The following is a 21,477-nucleotide window of genomic DNA, read 5'->3' on the forward strand; positions in this document are numbered from 1 at the left end:
TCTAACTGGGGGCAAACTGCTCTAACTGGGGGCAAACTGCTCTAACTGGGGGCGCCAGAGGAGATGGCAGCCGTTTTACAGGCTCTTAACCAATTGTGCTAATGTGTGTTTTTTCGCGTTATTTGTAAAATATTTTGTGCATAATGTTTCTGCCACCATCTCTTATGACATAAAATAGCTTCTGGATATCAGGACAGCGATTACTCATCCTGTACCGGACAAAGATTTTATTCTTTAACGAGTCCGACACGCAGGATTTACTTCAGACACCCGACAAGGCCCTCATCCTCGTCATTCACAGGAGAAAGAGATGGAGATTATCAGGGAAGTAGTTCGGGGTGCCTTGTAAGGATCCAACAGAGAGTTGGTAATCTGCCTCTACCATCAGTCCTATTACCCAACGTACAATCATTGGATAACAAAATAGACGAGCTACGATCACGAATATCCTACCAACAGGACATGAAAAACTTTAATATCTTATGTTTCACAGAGTCGTGGCTGAACGACGATATGGATAACATACAGCTGGTGGGGTTTACGCTGCATCAGCAAGATAGAACAGCTTCCTCCGGTAAGACAAGGGGTGGCGGTCTGTGTATATTTGTAAACAACAGCTGGTGCATGAAATCTAATATTAAGGAAGTCTTGAGGTTTTGCTCGCCTGAGGTAGAGTATTTAATGATAAGCTGTAGACCACACTATCTACCAAGAGAGTTTTCATCTATATTCATCGTAGCCGTCTATTTACCACCACAAACCGATGCTGGCACTAAGTCCGCACTCAATGAACTGTATAAGGCCATAAGCAAACAGGAAAAACTCTCATCCAGAAGCGGCGCTCCTAGTGGCCGGGAAATTTAATGCAGGGAAACTTAAATCCATTTTACCTCATTTCTTCCAGCATGTTAAATGTGCAACCAGAAATAAAATAAAAAAAATATCTCTAGACCACCTTTACTACACACACACAGAGACACGTACAAAGCTTTCCCTCGCCCTCCATTTCACAAATCTGACCGTAATTATATCCTCCTGATTCCTGCTTACAAGCAAAAATTCAAGCAGGAAGCACCATTGACTCGGACTTTAAAAAAAGTGGTCAGATGAAGATGCTAAACTACAGGACTGTTTTGCTAGCACAGACTGGAATATGTTCCGGGATTCTTCCGATGGCATTGAGGAACACACCACATCAGTCACTGGCTTCATCAATAAGTGCATCGATGACATCGTCCCTACAGTGTCTGCACGTACATCACCCAAACCAGAAGCCATGGATTACATGCAACATCCGCACTAAGCTAAAGGGTAGAGCTGCCGCTTTCAAGGAGCGGGACTCTAACCCGGACGCTTATAAGAAATCCTGCAATGCCCTCAGACGAACTATCAAACAGGCAAAACGTCAATACAGGACTAAGATTGAATCGTACTACACCAGCTCTGATGCTCATCGGATGTGGCAGGGCTTGCAAACCATTACAGACTACAAAGGGAAGCACAACCGCGAGCAGCTCAGTGTCACAAGCCTACCTGGACGAGCTAAACTACTTATATGCTCGCTTCGAGGAATGCAACACTGAAGCATGCATGAGAGCATCAGCTGTTCCGGACGACTGTGTGATCACGCTCTCCGTAGCCGATGTAAGACCTTAAGACAGGTTAACATTTGTATTTATTATGGATCCCCATTACTCTTTCTGGGGTCTAGAAAAATTAAGGAAGTTTATACAATTTTTTAAATATTACAGTACATTCACAACACACTGTGCCCCCTCAGGCCCCTACTCCACCACTACCACATATCTACAGTACTAAATCCATGTGTATGTATGCATGTGTCTGTGCCAATGTTTGTGTTGCTTCACAGTACCCACTGTTCCATAAGGTGTTTTTTAATCTGTTTTTTTTTTAAATCTAATTTTACTGCTTCTGTCAGTTACTTGATGTGGAATAGAGTTCCACGTAGTCATGGCTCTATATAGTACTGTGTACCTCCCATAGTCTGTTCTGGACTTGGGAACTGTGAAGAGACCTCTTGTGGCATGTCTTGTGGGGTATGCATGGGTGTCCGAGCTGTGTGCCAGTAGTTTAGACAGACAGCTCGGTGCTTTCAACATGTCAATACCTCTCATAAATAAAAGTAGTGATGAAGTCAATCTCTCCTCCACTTTCAGCCAGGAAAGATTGACATACATATTATTAATATTAGCTCTCTGTGTACATCCAAGGGCTAGCCGGGCTGCCTTGTTCTGAGCCAATTGCAATTTTCCTAAGTCCTTTTTTGTGGCACCTGACCACACGACTGAACAGTAGTCCAGTTGCGACAAAACTAGGGCCTGTAGGACCTGCCTTGTTGATAGAGTTGATAAGAAGGCAGAGCATCGCTTTATTATGGACAGACTTCTCCCTTCTTAGCAACTACTGTATCAATATGTTTTGACCATGACAGTTTACAATCTAGGGTTACTCCAAGCAGTTTAGTCATCTCAACTTGCTCAATTTCCACATTATTTATTACAAGATTTAGTTGAGGTTAGGGTTTAGTGAGTGTTTTATTCCAAATACAATGCTTTTAGTTTTAGAAATATTTAGGGCTAACTTATTCCTTGCCACCCACTCTGAAACTAACTGCAGCTCTTTGTTAAGTGTTGCAGTCATTTCAGTCGCTGTAGTAGCTGACGTGTATAGTGTTGAGTCATCCGCATACATAGACACTCTGGCTTTTCTCAAAGTCAGCAGCATGTCGTTAGTAAAAATTGAAAAAAGGGGCCCAAACAGCTACCCTGGGGAATTCCTGATTCTAACTGGATTATATTTGAGAGGCTTCCATTAAAGAACACCCTCTGTGTTCTGTTAGACAAGTAACTCTTTATCCACAATATAGCAGGGACTGTAAAGCCATAACAAACATGTTTCTCCAGCAGCAGACTATGATCGATAATGTCAAAAGCTGCACTGAAGTCTAACAAGATAGCCCCCACAATCATTTCATCATAAATTTCTCTCAGCCAATCATCAGTCTTTGTGTAAGTGCTGTGCTTGTGTGATGTGCTTGTCACAAGGCCGCGGGGCCAGACGGATTACCAGGACGTCTACTCTGAGCACGCGCTGACCAACTGGCAAGGGTCTTCACTGATATTTTCAACCTGTCCCTGACTGAGTCTGTAATACCAACATAGTCCCTGTGCCCAAGAACACTAAGGTAACCTGCCTAAATGACTACAGACCCGTAGCACTAACGTCTGTAGCCATGAAGTGCTTTGAAAGACTGGTCATGGTTCACATCAGCGCCATTATCCCAGAAAGCCTAAACCCACTCCAATTTGCATACCGCCCAGGCAGATCCACAGATTATGCAATCTCTATTGCACTCCACACTGCCCTTTCCCACCTGAACAAAAGGAACACCAACGTGAGAATGCTATTCATTGACTGCAGCTTAGCGTTCAACACCACAGTGCCTTCAAAGCTCATCACTAAGATAAGGACACTGGGACTAAACACCTCCCTCCGCAACTGGATCCTAGACTTCCTGATGGCCACCCCCCAGGTGGTAAGGGTAGGTAACAACAACATCACCAACAAACTATCATGGTCCAAACACACCAAGACAGTCGTGAAGAGGGCACGACAAAGCCTATTCCCCCTCAAAAGTTGGCACAAGTCCTCATATCCTCAAAAAGTTCTACAGTTGTACCATTGAGAGCATCCTGACTGGTTGCATCACCGCCTGGTATGGCAACTGCTCGGCTTCCGACCGCAAGGCACTGGAGAGGGTAGTGCATATGCCCAGTACATCACTGGGGCCAAGCTTCCTGCTATCCAGGACCTCTATACCTATAAGGCATTACATGGGTTTGCGCCTACCAATCTCTCCAATATGGTCCTGCCGTACGCTAGAGTCACAAGACGCAGGCCTCCTTATTGTCCCTTGAATTTCTAAGCAAACAGCTGGACGCAGGGCTTTCTCCTATAGAGCTCCATTTTTATGGAATGGTCTGCCAATCAATGTGAGAGACGCAGACCTGGTCTCGACCTTTAAGTCTTTATTGAAGACTCATCTCTTCAGTAGGTCCTACGATTGAGTGTAGGGGGGGTAAACTGCTCCAACTGGGGGTAAACTGCTCCAACTGGGGGGTTAAACTGCTCCAATCGGGGGTTAAACTGCTCCAACTGGGGGGTAAACTGCTCCAACTGATCCAACTGGGGGTTAAACTGCTCCAACTGGGGGGTAAACTGCTCCAACTGGGGGGTAAACTGCTCCAACTGGGGGGTAAACTGCTCCAACTGATCCAACTGGGGGTTAAACTGCTCCAACTGGGGGTAAACTGCTCCAACTGATCCAACTGGGGGTTAAACTGCTCCAACTGGGGGTAAACTGCTCCAACTGGGGGTAAACTGCTCCAACTGGGGGTAAACTGCTCCAACTGGGGGTAAACTGCTCCAACTGGGGGTAAACTGCTCCAACTGGGGGTTAAGCTGCTCCAACTGGGGGTTAAGCTGCTCCAACTGGGGGATAAACTGCTCCAACTGGGGGGTAAACCGCTCCAACTGGGGGGGTAAACCGCTCCAACTGGGGGGGTAAACCGCTCCAACTGGGGGGTTAAACCGCCGCTCCAACTGGGGGGTTAAACCGCTCCAACTGGGGGGTTAAACCGCTCCAACTGGGGGGTTAAACCGCTCCAACTGGGGGTAAGCCGCTCCAACTGGGGGGTAAGCCGCTCCAACTGGGGGTTAAGCCGCTCCAACTGGGGGTTAAGCCGCTCCAACTGGGGGTTAAGCCGCTCCAACTGGGGGATAAGCCGCTCCAACTGGGGGATAAGCCGCTCCAACTGGGGGATAAGCCGCTCCAACTGGGGGATAAGCCGCTCCAACTGGGGGATAAGCCGCTCCAACTGGGGGATAAGCCGCTCCAACTGGGGGATAAGCCGCTCCAACTGGGGTTTAAACCGCTCCAACTGGGGGTTAAACCGCTCCAACTGGGGGTAAACTGCTCCAACTGGGGGAAACTGCTCCAACTGGGGTTAAACTGCTCCAACTGGGGTTAAACTGCTCCAACTGGGGGTAAACTGTTTTAACTGGGGGTAAACTGTTCTAACTGGGGGTAAACTGTTCTAACTGGGGGTAAACTGTTCTAACTGGGGGTAAACTGTTCTAACTGGGGGTAAACTGTTCTAACTGGGGGTAAACTGTTCTAACTGGGGGTAAACTGTTCTAACTGGGGGTAAACTGTTCTAACTGGGGGTAAACTGTTCTAACTGGGGGTAAACTGTTTTAACTGGGGGTAAACTGTTTTAACTGGGGGTAAACTGTTTTAACTGGGGGTAAACTGTTCTAACTGGGGGTAAACTGTTCTAACTGGGGGTAAACTGTTCTAACTGGGGGTAAACTGTTCTAACTGGGGGTAAACTGTTCCAACTGGGGTTAAACTGCTCCAACTGGGGGTTAAACTGCTCCAACTGGGGGTTAAACTGCTCCAACTGGGGGTAAACTGTTCTAACTGGGGGTAAACTGTTTTAACTGGGGGGGAAACTGCTCCAACTGGGGGTTAAACTGCTCCAACTGGGGGTTAAACTGCTCCAACTGGGGGTAAACTGTTCTAACTGGGGGTAAACTGTTCTAACTGGGGGTAAACTGTTCTAACTGGGGGTAAACTGTTCTAACTGGGGGTAAACTGTTCTAACTGGGGGTAAACTGTTCTAACTGGGGTAAACTGTTCTAACTGGGGGGGAAACTGCTCCAACTGGGGGTTAAACTGCTCCAACTGGGGGTTAAACTGCTCCAACTGGGGGTAAACTGTTCTAACTGGGGGTAAACTGTTCTAACTGGGGGTAAACTGTTCTAACTGGGGGTAAACTGTTCTAACTGGGGGTAAACTGTTCTAACTGGGGGTAAACTGTTCTAACTGGGGGTAAACTGTTCTAACTGGGGGTAAACTGTTCTAACTGGGGGTAAACTGTTCTAACTGGGGGTAAACTGTTTTAACTGAGGGAAAGGAAAACAACAAAAAACAAGATCGTTGATGGAACAATCAGAGAAAGTTGAGGGCAGATCTGAAAATGCCTATGGACATCAGTATTGTTGAGAATGAGGAGGCTAGAGCTGGATTGGTTCATCTCGATTTCAAAACATCCATTCAAAGTTTATAGAAGTTTTGAAAGGCAAGTTCGATGCTATCCTCTTTAACAGTTGATGAAATGAACTGTATGGTAAGGGCTGACCAAAATTCTCCACAAACCAAAGCAAATCACTCCTTCCACAGCCTTTAATAAATACCTGAAATTGATTCCAAAGAACCAAGAGAGACGTTTTCCATGTACTTGACAGCGGAAAAGATGACCACATGTCGGGCTGAGGTTGTGTCACTTCAGCTGCCTCAATACTCACACAGAGATTAACATCTCCTAGACCCTCTCAGACAGAGATTAACATCTCCTAGACCCACTCTCACACAGAGATTACCATCTCCTAGACCCACTCTCACACAGAGATTACCATCTCCTAGACCCACTCTCACACAGAGATTACCATCTCCTAGACCCACTCTCACACAGAGATTACCATCTCCTAGACTCACTCTCACACAGAGATTACCATCTCCTAGACCCACTCTCACACAGAGATTACCATCTCCTAGACCCACTCTCACACAGAGATTACCATCTCCTAGACCCACTCTCACACAGAGATTACCATCTCCTAGACCCACTCTCACACAGAGATTAACATCTCCTAGACCCACTCTCACACAGAGATTAACATCTCCTAGACCCACTCTCAGACAGAGATTATCTCCTAGACCCACTCTCACACAGAGATTACCATCTCCTAGACCCACTCTCAGACAGAGATTACCATCACCTAGACCCACTCTCACACAGAGATTAACATCTCCTAGACCCACTCTCACAGAGATTACCATCTCCTAGACCCACTCTCACACAGAGATGAACATCTCCTAGACCCACTCTCACACAGAGATTAACATCTCCTAGACCCACTCACACAGAGATTAACATCTCCTAGACCCACTCTCACACAGAGATTACCATCTCCTAGACCCACTCTCTCGCAGAGATTAACATCTCCTAGACCCACTCTCACAGAGATTACCATCTCCTAGACCCACTCTCTCACAGAGATTACCATCTCCTAGACCCACTCTCTCACAGAGATTATCATCTCCTAGACCCACTCTCTTACAGAGATTACCATCTCCTAGACCCACTCTCTTACAGAGATTACCATCTCCTAGACCCACTCTCTCAGAGATTACCATCTCCTAGACCCACTCTCACACAGAGATTACCATCTCCTAGACCCACTCTCACACAGAGATTACCATCTCCTAGACCCACTCTCACACAGAGATTAACATCTCCTAGACCCACTCTCACACAGAGATTAACATCTCCTAGACCCACTCTCTCACAGAGATTAACATATCCTAGACCCACCCTCACACAGAGATTACCATCTCCTAGACCCACTCTCACACAGAGATTACCATCTCCTAGACCCACTCTCACACAGAGATTAACATCTCCTAGACCCACTCTCACACAGAGATTACCATCTCCTAGACCCACTCTCTCACAGAGATTAACATATCCTAGACCCACCCTCACACAGAGATTACCATCTCCTAGACCCTCTCACAGAGATTAACATCTCCTAGACCCACTCTCACACAGAGATTACCATCTCCTAGACCCACTCTCTCACAGAGATTACCATCTCCTAGACCCACTCTCACACAGAGATTACCATCTCCTAGACCCACTCTCACACAGAGATTACCATCCCCTAGACCCACTCTCACACAGAGATTACCATCTCCTAGACCCACTCTCACACATAGATTACCATCTCCTAGACCCACTCTCACACAGAGATTACCATCTCCTAGACCCACTCTCACAGAGATTAAAATACAACAACACATCTAAAAATCTATGTCAAAGCATATCGCCTGACAATTCAGAAACAAAATCTACCTTGATAACTAAGGCCTGATATAACCATGTCATACTTATTGACTAGCCAATTCATTTATCCAATTCAATAAACAAAGTATTCCTCAGGAGGAGGGTGAGAAAAGGTATACTGGTTTCCACACAGGGTAAAAAGGGAGACTGGTTTCCAGACAGGGTCCTCTGCCAAAAAGGAAACCGAGTCAGAGTTGAAAAATGTAGAGCGTAATACAACATACAACTCCAGCTTACAGCTTGACATCTGGATTTGAATCATTGCGATTGCTGTGATGAATATTCGGGAAAATAAAGGGTGGTGGGAGAGGAAGAGGTGGAGGAGGAGACTTGGTGATGAGGAGGTAGTTGTTTTTCTTTCCTGGATTTGCGACTGACGAAATACACATTTCTCATTGGGTAGGAGGGTTATTTTTTTATTCTTTTTGTATTGGCTTTCACTTTTTCATTTTGGCAACGCTTTCAGAATTCTTAGGCCTTTACACTTTTCCTCTGCTGAAAAAAGGGAGCCTAAGAGGAAAAAAATAAAAAGGTATGTGAAAGTAAAAAGCTTTGAAATTGAAAATGGCCTATAATTATAAACTGGAGGAAATGCATAATCAGAATCTGATTGCTCGTTTTAATCAGACTGTCATTATGGACTGGTTACCGGACGGACGAAGCCTTTTATTTGGACGCTGCTTACAAATTGCTTGACAAATGGTCTTATGAGAAAAATACATATTGGATAAATATGTCCATCCGGTAACAGCATTTCATCGTCACCATGTATGTGGCTCTTGGTTATGGGGCATAATCACTGTGTGTGTGTGTGTGTGTGTGTGTATATGTATGTGTGTGTATGTGCGTATACGTGTGTGTGCGTATACGTGTGTGTGCGTCCAAATGTTTTTGTGTGCATAATCAATCAGTGAAGGTTTGACAGGTGGAATCTAGAGATCAACTGTATTACAAAACCTGGCTGAAATCTCATATTGTTCTGTTTTTTTGTTTAACAGCTAATATGGAGGCCACATGTTCCCTTATAATGTTCCCTCGGCCAGCAGTATGCTTTGCTCCAAGAAAAGCACCATGTGAATTGCATGCTGTTAGAGTGGAAATAGACCCTAAAAAGGATTGCCTTGCACTGTTATCCTCCCACTTAACAATCTTCACTCAGTCTCAAGATAAAAAGTAGGTGTTGAAATCTATGGATGTCACAAATCTAGGGATGTTGAATATTTTATGTAAAAAAGAAAAAGACATACAAGTCATCAGCAGCAGGGGAGTAGTTGTTGTCGGGGGTTAACTGCCTTGCTCAAGGGCAGAACGGCACATATTCTACTTTGCCGGCTTGGGGATACGAACCTGCGACCTTTCAGTTACTGGCCCAACGCTCTTAACCGCAAGGCTACACGCCCTGAACCCAGAACCCTAGCGTTGCTAGCGCCATTCTCTCACAAATGAGCCACAGGAAGGACTATGTTATGGTTGCTTTATAGAACTTACATTCGGACAAAGAGGGACTGCTTGGCGGCCAGGCCGGGGGACGAGTACTTCTCGACCAGGGCCAGAGTGCTGAAACCAAACTTGTGGATGGGCTCATTGGAGTCCAAAGGGGGGAAGTCTGTGTCCACCTCCCCGTCATCCTCTGCTATGTGGAGGCAGTACGCATTCACGTTCTCACTGGAGGAGAGAGAGAGAAAAAACAGGGGGGAGAGAGAAAGGATAGGAGGGGGGGAGAGAGAAAGGATAGGAGGGGGGAGAGAGAGAGAAAGGATAGGAGGGGGGGAGAGAGAAAGGATAGGAGGGGGGAGAGAGAAAGGATTGGAGGGGGGAGAGAGAAAGGATAGGAGGGGGGAGAGAGAAAGGATAGGAGGGGGGAGAGAGAGAGAAAGGATAGGAGGGGGGAGAGAGAGAGAAAGGATAGGAGGGGGGAGAGAGAGAGAAAGGATAGGAGAGAGAGAGGCAGAGGGTTGGGAGAGAAAGAGGGAGGATAGGAAAGAGAAACAGAGAAAGAGAGCGAGGAGAGAACGAAAAGCAGGATATGAGAGGGAGGTAGGAGGGACAGAAACAGGGAGGATGGGAGGGACAGAAACAGGGAGGGTAGGAGGGACAGAAACAGGGAGGTAGGAGGGACAGAAACAGGGAGGTAGGAGGGACAGAAACAGGGAGGTAGGAGGGACAGAAACAGGGAGGGTAGGAGGGACAGAAACAGGGAGGGTAGGAGGGACAGAAACAGGGAGGTAGGAGGGACAGAAACAGGGAGGTAGGAGGGACAGAAACAGGGAGGTAGGAGGGACAGAAACAGGGAGGATGGGAGGGACAGAAACAGGGAGGTAGGAGGGACAGAAACAGGGAGGTAGGAGGGACAGAAACAGGGAGGTAGGAGGGACAGAAACAGGGAGGTAGGAGGGACAGAAACAGGGAGATGGGAGGGACAGAAACAGGGAGGTAGGAGGGACAGAAACAGGGAGGTAGGAGGGACAGAAACAGGGAGGTAGGAGGGACAGAAACAGGGAGGGTAGGAGGGACAGAAACAGGGAGGTAGGAGGGACAGAAACAGGGAGGGTAGGAGGGACAGAAACAGGGAGGGTAGAAGGGACAGAAACAGGGAGGTAGGAGGGACAGAAACAGGGAGGTAGGAGGGACAGAAACAGGGAGGATGGGAGGGACAGAAACAGGGAGGTAGGAGGGACAGAAACAGGGAGGATGGGAGGGACAGAAACAGGGAGGATGGGAGGGACAGAAACAGGGAGGTAGGAGGGACAGAAACAGGGAGGATGGGAGGGACAGAAACAGGGAGGTAGGAGGGACAGAAACAGGGAGGTAGGAGGGACAGAAACAGGGAGGTAGGAGGGACAGAAACAGGGAGGTAGGAGGGACAGAAACAGGGAGGTAGGAGGGACAGAAACAGGGAGGATGGGAGGGACAGAAACAGGGAGGATGGGAGGGACAGAAACAGGGAGATGGGAGGGACAGAAACAGGGAGGTAGGAGGGACAGAAACAGGGAGGGTAGGAGGGACAGAAACAGGGAGGATGGGAGGGACAGAAACAGGGAGGATGGGAGGGACAGAAACAGGGAGGTAGGAGGGACAGAAACAGGGAGGTAGGAGGGACAGAAAAAGGGAGGTAGGAGGGACAGAAACAGGGAGGTAGGAGGGACAGAAACAGGGAGGTAGGAGGGACAGAAACAGGGAGGATGGGAGGGACAGAAACAGGGAGGTAGGAGGGACAGAAACAGGGAGGGTAGGAGGGACAGAAACAGGGAGGGTAGGAGGGACAGAAACAGGGAGGATGGGAGGGACAGAAACAGGGAGGATGGGAGGGACAGAAACAGGGAGGATGGGAGGGACAGAAACAGGGAGGATGGGAGGGAGGGAAAAATATTTAATATTTGTTACATCAGTGAATAAAGAATAGATCTGCTAGCAAAGTGACCGTGAAGCCATACTCTGTTCAAGTGAAATGGAGTTCAGTGCATGCATGCTTTTGTGTTTGTACTTTTGTGTGTATGTGTTAAAACAGTCCACGCAATCCAGTCAGCAACACTTGTGTCCATAACCTCTCTCTCTGCTAGCATCTCAGTTCTAGAGGCATCACTAGAGACCCTGGTTCGTATCACAACTGGCCGTGATTGGGAGTACTGTCATTGTAAATAAGAATTTGTTCTTAACTGACTTGCTTGTTTAATAAAGGTTAAAAAGAAGAAGGAAAAAACAGTCCCCTCTCTCCGCCCCCACTCCACCCCCACGTCCCCTCTCTCCGCCCCCACTCCACCCCCTAGTCCCCTCTCTCCGCCCCCACTCCACCCCCACGTCCCCTCTCTCCGCCCCCACTCCACCCCCTAGTCCCCTCTCTCCGCCCCACTCCACCCCCACGTCCCCTCTCTCCGCCCCACTCCACCCCTAGTCCCCTCTCCGCCCCCACTCCACCCCCACGTCCCCTCTCTCCGCCCCCACTCCACCCCCTCTCTCCGCCCCACTCCACCCCCACGTCCCCTCTCTCCGCCCCTCTCCGCCCCCACGTCCCTCTCTCCGTCCCCTCTCCCCGACCCCACGTCCCCTCTCTCCGCCCCACGTCCCCTCTCTCCGCCCCACTCCGCCCCCCACGTCCCCTCTCTCCGCCCCACTCCGCCCCCCACGTCCCCTCTCTCCGCCCCACGTCCCCTCTCCCACTCCGCCCCCACGTCCCCTCCACTCCGCCCCCCACGTCCCCTCCACTCCGCCCCACGTCCCCTCTCCGCCCCCTATCTCCTTCCCCCACCCCCTAGTCCCACCCCCTAGTCCCCTATCTCCTTCCCCCACCCCTAGTCCCTTCCCTCCGCCCCCACCCCACCCCCTAGTCCCCTCTCTTTCTGCCCCCACCCCCTAGTCCCCCATCCCCTAGTCCCCTCTCTCCGCCCACTAGTACCCTCTCATTCCGCCCCCACTCCCTAAAGAGTACCCTCTCTTTCCGCCCCCACCCCCTAGTCCCCTTCCCCCACCCCCTAGTCCCCTCTTTCCGCCCCCACCCAAAAGTCCTCTCTTTCCGCCCCCACCCCTAAAGTCCCCTCTTTCCGCCCCCACCCCCTAGTCCCCTTCCCCACGTCCTCTCTCATTCCGCCCCACCCCCTAGTCCCCCATCCCCTAGTCCCCTCTCTCCGCCCACTAGTACCCTCTCATTCCGCCCCACTCCCTAAAGAGTACCCTCTCTTTCCGCCCCCACCCCTAGTCCCCTTCCCCCACCCCCTAGTCCCCTCTTTCCGCCCCCACCCAAAAGTCCTCTCTTTCCGCCCCCACCCCTAAAGTACCCTCTCTCCGCACCCACCCCCTAAAGAGTACCCTCTCTCCGCACCCACCCCCTAAAGAGTACCCTCTCTCCGCACCCACCCCCTAGTCCCCTCTCTCTGCCCCCATCCCCTAAAGAGTCCCCACACTCTGCCCTACCCCAACCCCCTGAAGCACCGTCTTGGCATCCATTCACGGTTTCCATGAAAACCTTACAGAGGGGCTACGACCGTCCCCAGCTTTGGAAAGTAACAATGACAGACACTGAACAAAACAAACAGCGACACGATTTACGCCGTCGGGGCAATTAAAAGAGAGGGTAATTAAAATGGAGACAACAGAGAGGGGCTTCTTCTAGTGGGGTGTATAGAATGAAACAACTTGGGGTCTGGGAACGCAGAGAGCTCTGTGTGTATCCCTCCAAAAGCCTTTCTTTCCATCACTTCAGAATCAGATTCACCAAGTACATTTACAAATACTCAGAATGTTACCTGGAGATATGGTGCTGCTAGTGATAGACAACATACTCAGAATGTTACCTGGTGATATGGTGCTGTTAGTGATAGACAACATACTCAGAATGTTACCTGGTGATATGGTGCTGCTAGACAACATACTCAGAATGTTACCTGGTGATATGGTGCTGCTAGTGATAGACAACATACTCAGAATGTTACCTGGTGATATGGTGCTGTTAGACAACATACTCAGATTGTTACCTGGTGATATGGTGCTGTTAGTGATGGACGACATACTCAGAATGTTACCTGGTGATATGGTGCTGCTAGTGATAGACAACATACTCAGAATGTTACCTGGTGATATGGTGCTGCTAGTGATAGACAACATACTCAGATTGTTACCTGGTGATATGGTGCTGCTAGTGATAGACGACATACTCAGAATGTTACCTGGTGATATGGTGCTGCTAGTGATAGACGACATACTCAGAATGTTACCTGGTGATATGGTGCTGCTAGTGATAGACAACATACTCAGAATGTTACCTGGTGATATGGTGCTGTTAGTGATAGACAACATACTCAGAATGTTACTTGGTGATATGGTGCTGCTAGTGATAGACAACATACTCAGAATTTTACCTGGTGATATGGTGCTGCTAGTGATAGACGACATACTCAGAATGTTACCTGGTGATATGGTGCTGCTAGTGATAGACAACATACTCAGAATGTTACCTGGTGATATGGTGCTGTATGATAGACAACATACTCAGATTGTTACCTGGTGATATGGTGCTGTTAGTGTTAGACGACATACTCAGAATGTTACCTGGTGATATGGTGCTGCTAGTGATAGACAACATACTCAGAATGTTACCTGGTGATATGGTGCTGCTGGTAGACAACATACTCAGAATGTTACCTGGTGATATGGTGCTGCTAGTGATAGACAACATACTCAGAATGTTACCTGGTGATATGGTGCTGTTAGACAACATACTCAGAATGTTACCTGGTGATATGGTGCTGGTAGTGATAGACAACATACTCAGAATGTTACCTGGTGATATGGTGCTGTTAGTGATAGACAACATACTCAGAATGTTACTTGGTGATATGGTGCTGCTAGTGATAGACAACATACTCAGAATTTTACCTGGTGATATGGTGCTGCTAGTGATAGACGACATACTCAGAATGTTACCTGGTGATATGGTGCTGTTAGACGACATACTCAGAATGTTACCTGGTGATATGGTGCTGCTAGTGATAGACAACATACTCAGATTGTTACCTGGTGATATGGTGCTGCTTGTGATAGACGACATACTCAGAATGTTACCTGGTGATATGGTGCTGCTAGTGATAGACAACATACTCAGAATGTTACCTGGTGATATGGTGCTGTTAGACAACATACTCAGATTGTTACCTGGTGATATGGTGCTGCTAGTGATAGACAACATACTCAGATTGTTACCTGGTGATATGGTGCTGCTAGTGATAGACAACATACTCAGAATGTTACCTGGTGATGTGGTGCTGCTAGTGATAGACACCATACTCAGAATGTTACCTGGTGATATGGTGCTGTTAGACGACATACTCAGAATGTAACCTGGTGATATGGTGCTGTTAGACGACATACTCAGAATGTTACCTGGTGATATGGTGCTGTTAGATGACATACTCAGAATGTTACCTGGTGATATGGTGCTGCTAGTGATAGACAACATACTCAGAATGTTACCTGGTGATATGGTGCTGCTAGTGATAGACAACATACTCAGAATGTTACCTGGTGATATGGTGCTGCTAGTGATAGACAACATACTCAGAATGTTACCTGGTGATATGGTGCTGCTAGTGATAGACAACATACTCAGAATGTTACCTGGTGATATGGTGCTGCTAGTGATAGACAACATACTCAGAATGTTACCTGGTGATATGGTGCTGCTAGTGATAGATAACATTTAGAGTTTCATTCCAAAACACTATATATCCATTTTCATTAATGTTGATCAATTAGCTTTTATTGTTTAAGGAAATTATGGAAGAGATTGGTGTGCTTTTTCACTATCTAATCAAGGAATGGGGTTGTTCAATGACAGACATTTATTTGTTTAATCACTTGATGGTTTCATTTCAGAGACAGATAATGTATTTTTTCTATATAGCCACCTCACTCTCAGAGAAATAAGTGTACTGCTAGGTTTCACACAGTCAACTGGAACAAATAACTACATATTTAATAGAGAACTGTACAAATGATACATTTATGATATTAATATTAAAACAATGTTTAAATAAACAATAATTCAATATAGTAATATATATTTTTTTTTTATACCTTTATTTAACTAGGCAAGTCAGTTAAGAACAAATTCTTATTTTCAATGATGGCCTAGGAACAGTGAACTCTCTCAGTGAACTCTCTCTGCCTTGTTCAGGGGCAGAACGACAGATTTGTACCTTGTCAGCTCGGGGATTCGAACTTGCAACCTTTCGGTTACTAGTCCAACGCTCTAACCACTAGGCTACCCTAGTGGTTAGAGATCTGTATGTAAAACATTTACATTTGACATTTGACATTTTTGTCATTTAGCAGATGCTCATCCTGTCAGCCAGTCTGGTGGTGCTGGTCCTAACAGTAAAAGACATCCTGTCAGCCAGGCTGGTGGTGCTGGTCCTAACAGTAAAAGACATCCTGTCAGCCAGGCTGGTGGTGCTGGTCCTAACAGTAAAATACATCCTGTCAGCCAGTCTGGTGGTGCTGGTCATAACAGTAAAATACATCCTGTCAGCCAGGCTGGTGGTGCTGGTCCTAACAGTAAAGACATCCTGTCAGCCAGTCTGGTGGTGCTGGTCCTAACAGTAAAGACATCCTGTCAGCCAGGCTGGTGGTGCTGGTCCTAACAGTAAAGACATCCTGTCAGCCAGGCTGGTGGTGCTGGTCCTAACAGTAAAATACATCCTGTCAGCCAGTCTGGTGGTGCTGGTCCTAACAGTAAAGACATCCTGTCAGCCAGGCTGGTGGTGCTGGTCCTAACAGTAAAAGACATCCTGTCAGCCAGTCTGGTGGTGCTGGTCATAACAGTAAAAGACATCCTGTCAGCCAGGCTGGTGGTGCTGGTCATAACAGTAAAATACATCCTGTCAGCCAGTCTGGTGGTGCTGGTCCTAACAGTAAAAGACATCCTGTCAGCCAGTCTGGTGGTGCTGGTCATAACAGTAAAATACATCCTGTCAGCCAGTCTGGTGGTGCTGGTCCTAACAGTAAAGACATCCTGTCAGCCAGGCTGGTGGTGCTGGTCCTAACAGTAAAGACATCCTGTCAGCCAGTCTGGTGGTACTGGTCATAACAGTAAAAGACATCCTGTCAGCCAGTCTGGTGGTGCTGGTCCTAACAGTAAAAGACATCCTGTCAGCCAGGCTGGTGGTGCTGGTCCTAACAGTAAAGACATCCTGTCAGCCAGTCTGGTGGTGCTGGTCCTAACAGTAAAGACATCCTGTCAGCCAGTCTGTCACTCAGACAGAGACCAGGTGGAGCGTGGGAGACAGAGAGAGACAGAGAGAGACAGAGAGAGACAGAGAGAGACAGAGAGAGACAGAGAGAGACAGAGAGAGACAGAGAGAGACAGAGAGACAGACAGACAGACAGACAGACAGACAGACAGACAGACAGACAGACAGACAGACAGACAGACAGACAGACAGACAGACAGACAGACAGACAGACAGACAGACAGACAGACAGAGAGAGAGAGAGAGAGAGGGCGATAGAGAGGGTGGGACGTAGAGCGAGAGAGTTGAAAGAGATGTGGGGAGACGGGAAAATCGCAAACCCATCCGACAAGTCAGTTTCCCCACCCAACACCGACTGAACTACAATTATCCCTGTAGCTCTCTCACTCTCTCTCCTCCCACCTCTTTCACCCAACACCGACTGAACCACAATTATCCCTGTAGCTCTCTCACTCTCTCTCTCTCCTCCCACCTCTTTCACCCAACACCGACTGAACCACAATTATCCCTGTAGCTCTCTCACTCTCTCTCTCTCCTCCCACCTCTTTCACCCAACACCGACTGAACCACAATTATCCCTGTAGCTCTTTCACCCAACACCGACTGAACTACAATTATCCCTGTAGCTCTTTCACCCAACACCGACTGAACCACAATTATCCCTGTAAGACAGCTCTTTCACACAACACCGACTGAACCACAATTATCCCTGTACCTCTTTCACCCAACACCGACTGAACCACAATTATCCCTGTAGCTCTCTCACTCTCTCTTCTCTCTCTCCTCCCACCTCTTTCACCCAACACCGACTGAACCACAATTATCCCTGTACCTCTTTCACTCTCTCTTCTCTCTCTCTTCTCTCTCGCTCCTCCCTGTACCTCTTTCACTCTCTCTTCTCTCTCGCTCCTCCCTGTACCTCTTTCACTCTCTCTTCTCTCTCTCGCTCCTCCCACCTCTTTCAGTCATTCTCACAACACATTGTCTCGTCTGGTTCCCTGTCGTACACACACTCACTATTTCCCGAAAGACAAGAGAATAAAGATAAGCATTCCTCGAGCCACAAGTCCTGTTCTAGAGATTAGAAGGTAAATACAGAAATACAAAACTTTGAAACAGACTGCTTATTCTATTTGCGACCATCTAGTCTCCAGGGCCTTTGTGCTCCACCTACATTCGGAGAAACACAACTTCCACTAATGGCGCCCTTCGTGAACGTGGCGTATTGATTCACACAAGCTTTAACAAACTGCTAACTTTTATCATTTACCAGTTTTGTGAAAACAACAAATCACTCCACCTCATCCCTTCAGTCTTTCTTTATTCTGCAATTTGGTGGTGGTGGTGGTGGGGTCAAAGGTCATGTCATTTCCACAGAAGGGAGGGGTGATTGTACCCTCTATCTGTACCTCTTCGCTCCTTCTCATCTCCACTCCTCCCTTCCTCTTCTCTGTATGTCCCTCCAGGGGACCAAGGGCTCATTTGCTACCTTCTTTTAAATATCAAACACTTTGCATTGGAATGGCCAGCATGTCAATTTCATTATCCTTGTAGACGTGCCAAGTTAATGAAGGACTTTCTAATTTGCACCCAATATAAAGAGCGACTTGGTATTTTTTTTTCTAATATGAAGATTTAATTAAGAATCCCTCCAAAGAGCACCTTTGAACACTGGCGTAGCTAGCGAATAATGCCTTGTAACCACTCAGCACTCTCAGGGTTGTTTCATCCACGCACTGCATCTCAGCACCTAGAGCTCTCCACTGTCTCCAGCCTTCATCAGATCCGTTACCATAGTGGCCCAGGGCTCTTCCCTAGGGACAAGAACTGCTATAGAGGGTTCAAAGGTCATGTCATTTCTACAGAAAGGAGGGGTGAGAGTACCCCCTATCATCCTTGATCTGTACCTCTTCTCTCCTTCTCATCTCCTCTCGTCCCTTCCTCTTCACTGTGTGTGGCAGGGCCCTCCAAGGGACTAAGGGCTCATTGCTATGCCACTCATGTCCCACCTCAACCTCCCAACTGTCCACATTGGGCTTTGTGCTGGCTGGGTGTTTTGTTGTTGTTTTGTTACACCCCCACCCCCCCACCCCGCTCTTCTTATGCATTCTTTCTCTGCACCCCCCACCCCACCCCACCCCCCCTCCCCTCCAAACAGTATCCACTTTCAGACTGGCTATCTAATAAATCTTGATGTTGTGCCACGGACCGAGGAGTTGCATTCTCCCACTGTTGATTGTGTGAACCGTGGAGACTATTCAAGAAGGTGGCGTCAAATAAACAAGGGGAGAAATCTTAGTGTTATGATGATGAGACTGACGCTGGCAATCGATAGGGGAACACATTAGCCCAGATATCATAGACAGATGATTATCCAAAGAAAGTATTTTCAATTCAAATCAGGGTTGGGGTCAATTCCATTTTAAATTCAGTGAATTCAGCAAGTAAACCAAAATTACAATATTTCTCGATCTTTTGGAATTTCAGTTTCTGCGCTGACCCCAACCCTGGCTCAAATACATCCACTAGTTCGTATTGTTATTATATTGTCATTTCTGTATTGTCGGAAATTATGTCGGGGTATTTATGTCTAAAGTCTAAAAACATTTAATTGCTGGAAGCAGAGGCTAGGGCAGGGGTCCCCTACCTTTTCTACCAAAATGAAACGTTGTGAGCTGCAATTTTATTTCAAATAGGCATATACTTGTCTACCCTGCTACTCTTTTCCTGGGGCCTTGTTGTACAAGAGAGTTTCCTTTTAATTTACCTTGTCAAAAACGGACAATAAACAACTAAGAGGCCCCATAAAATTATATTCTGTATTTTCGGGAATTTTGTTCTCTCCGTTTTATTTTTTCCAGGTTTGTTTTTTTTGGTAAAATATTACAATTATTCATAGAGAAACAACAAAAATGGATGTCCATGTCAATGCCTAAATCACATCAAAAGACCAATTTTGGAGGTCAGAATTTTTTGGGGTGTATTTAGAAAGAGGAACGTGTCGGTCGAGTGATGTTTCTGTTAGGCCGACCGCTGCAGCACACGTCATGGCAGAATGTGCAAAACAATGGCCACCTAATCCATACAAATATTCATGTCTTTCTGTCAGGTAAGTCTACTTTGGAGTTAATATTTAATTGAGAAGGTTTTGGGGAAAGTCTTTGTCTACCCACAAGATGGTCATCATTACTAGCATCGATAGACAAATGTGCACACCAAATAGACAAACAGCAATATTGTTACGTTTGGCTTTTTAAGCCAATAGTGGCTAAGCAGGGGTAGGATAATGTCAATGTGGCTTCTGATTGGATAGAAGGCGGGTGCTACATGTTTATGACAGTTTATGATGAAACACAAAAAAAATGCATGTACTTTCAGAATTGCTTGGTGAGATACTCATAGGGGGGCTGAGAGCTATGGGTAGTCCCCTGGGCTAGACGGAAATCTACCTGATGGAAACCCCTGGGCTAGAGGGAGATCTACCTGATGGAAACCCCTGGGCTAGAGGGAGATCTACCTGTTGGAAACCCCTGGGCTAGAGGGAGATCTACCTGAGGGAAACCCCTGGGCTAGAGGGAGATCTACCTGATGGAAACCCCTGGGCTAGAGGGAGATCTACCTGATGGAAACCCCTGGGCTAGAGGGAGATCTACCTGATGCAAACCCCTGGGCTAGAGGGAGATCTACCTGAGGGAAACCCCTGGGCTAGAGGGAGATCTACCTGATGGAAACCCCTGGGCTAGAGGGAGATCTACCTGATGGAAACCCCTGGGCTAGAGGGAGATCTACCTGATGGAAACCCCTGGGCTAGAGGGAGATCTACCTGATGGAAACCCCTGGGCTAGAGGGAGATCTACCTGAGGGAAACCCCTGGGCTAGAGGGAGATCTACCTGTTGGAAACCCCTGGGCTAGAGGGAGATCTACCTTTGGGAAACCCCTGGGCTAGAAGGAGATCTACCTGTTGGAAACCCCTGGGCTAGAGGGAGATCTACCTGTTGGAAACCCCTGGGCTAGAGGGAGATCTACCCGTTGGAAACCCCTGGGCTAGAGGGAGATCTACCTGTTGGAAACCCCTGGGCTAGAGGGAGATCTACCCGTTGGAAACCCCTGGGCTAGAGGGAGATCTACCTTTGGGAAACCCCTGGGCTAGAGGGAGATCTACCTGTGGGAAACCCCTGGGCTAGATGGAAATCTACCTGATGGAAACCCCTGGGCTAGAGGGAGATCTACCTGATGGAAACCCCTGGGCTAGAGGGAGATCTACCTGATGGAAACCCCTGGGCTAGAGGGAGATCTACCTGATGGAAACCCCTGGGCTAGAGGGAGATCTACCTGAGGGAAACCCCTGGGCTAGAGGGAGATCTACCTGTTGGAAACCCCTGGGCTAGAGGGAGATCTACCTTAGGGAAACCCCTGGGCTAGAGGGAGATCTACCTGAGGGAAACCCCTGGGCTAGAGGGAGATCTACCTGATGGAAACCCCTGGGCTAGAGGGAGATCTACCTGATGGAAACCCCTGGGCTAGAGGGAGATCTACCTGATGGAAACCCCTGGGCTAGAGGGAGATCTACCTGAGGGAAACCCCTGGGCTAGAGGGAGATCTACCTTTGGGAAACCCCTGGGCTAGAAGGAGATCTACCTGTTGGAAACCCCTGGGCTAGAGGGAGATCTACCTGTTGGAAACCCCTGGGCTAGAGGGAGATCTACCCGTTGGAAACCCCTGGGCTAGAGGGAGATCTACCTTT

At 47.8% G+C, this 21,477-nt stretch overlaps 1 protein-coding gene across 4 annotated transcripts in view; it reads right to left on the bottom strand.

Annotated features, from left to right (window-relative positions):
• Nucleotides 1-21,477, bottom strand: part of mapkap1 (MAPK associated protein 1) — a 138,290-nt gene that overhangs the window by 86,160 nt on the left and 30,653 nt on the right. For 3 of the 4 annotated variants that reach the window (XM_045687030.1, XM_045687004.1, NM_001173628.1), the window contains 1 exon segment: nucleotides 9,480-9,656. The exons of the other annotated variant lie outside the window; for it this stretch is intronic. In XM_045687030.1, the coding sequence (XP_045542986.1) occupies nucleotides 9,480-9,656 (177 nt within the window). 4 annotated transcript variants of the gene reach the window in all.

This window comes from Salmo salar, chromosome ssa01 (genome assembly GCF_905237065.1).
Source record: "Salmo salar chromosome ssa01, Ssal_v3.1, whole genome shotgun sequence".
In the NCBI taxonomy this organism is placed as follows: Eukaryota; Metazoa; Chordata; class Actinopteri; order Salmoniformes; family Salmonidae; genus Salmo; species Salmo salar.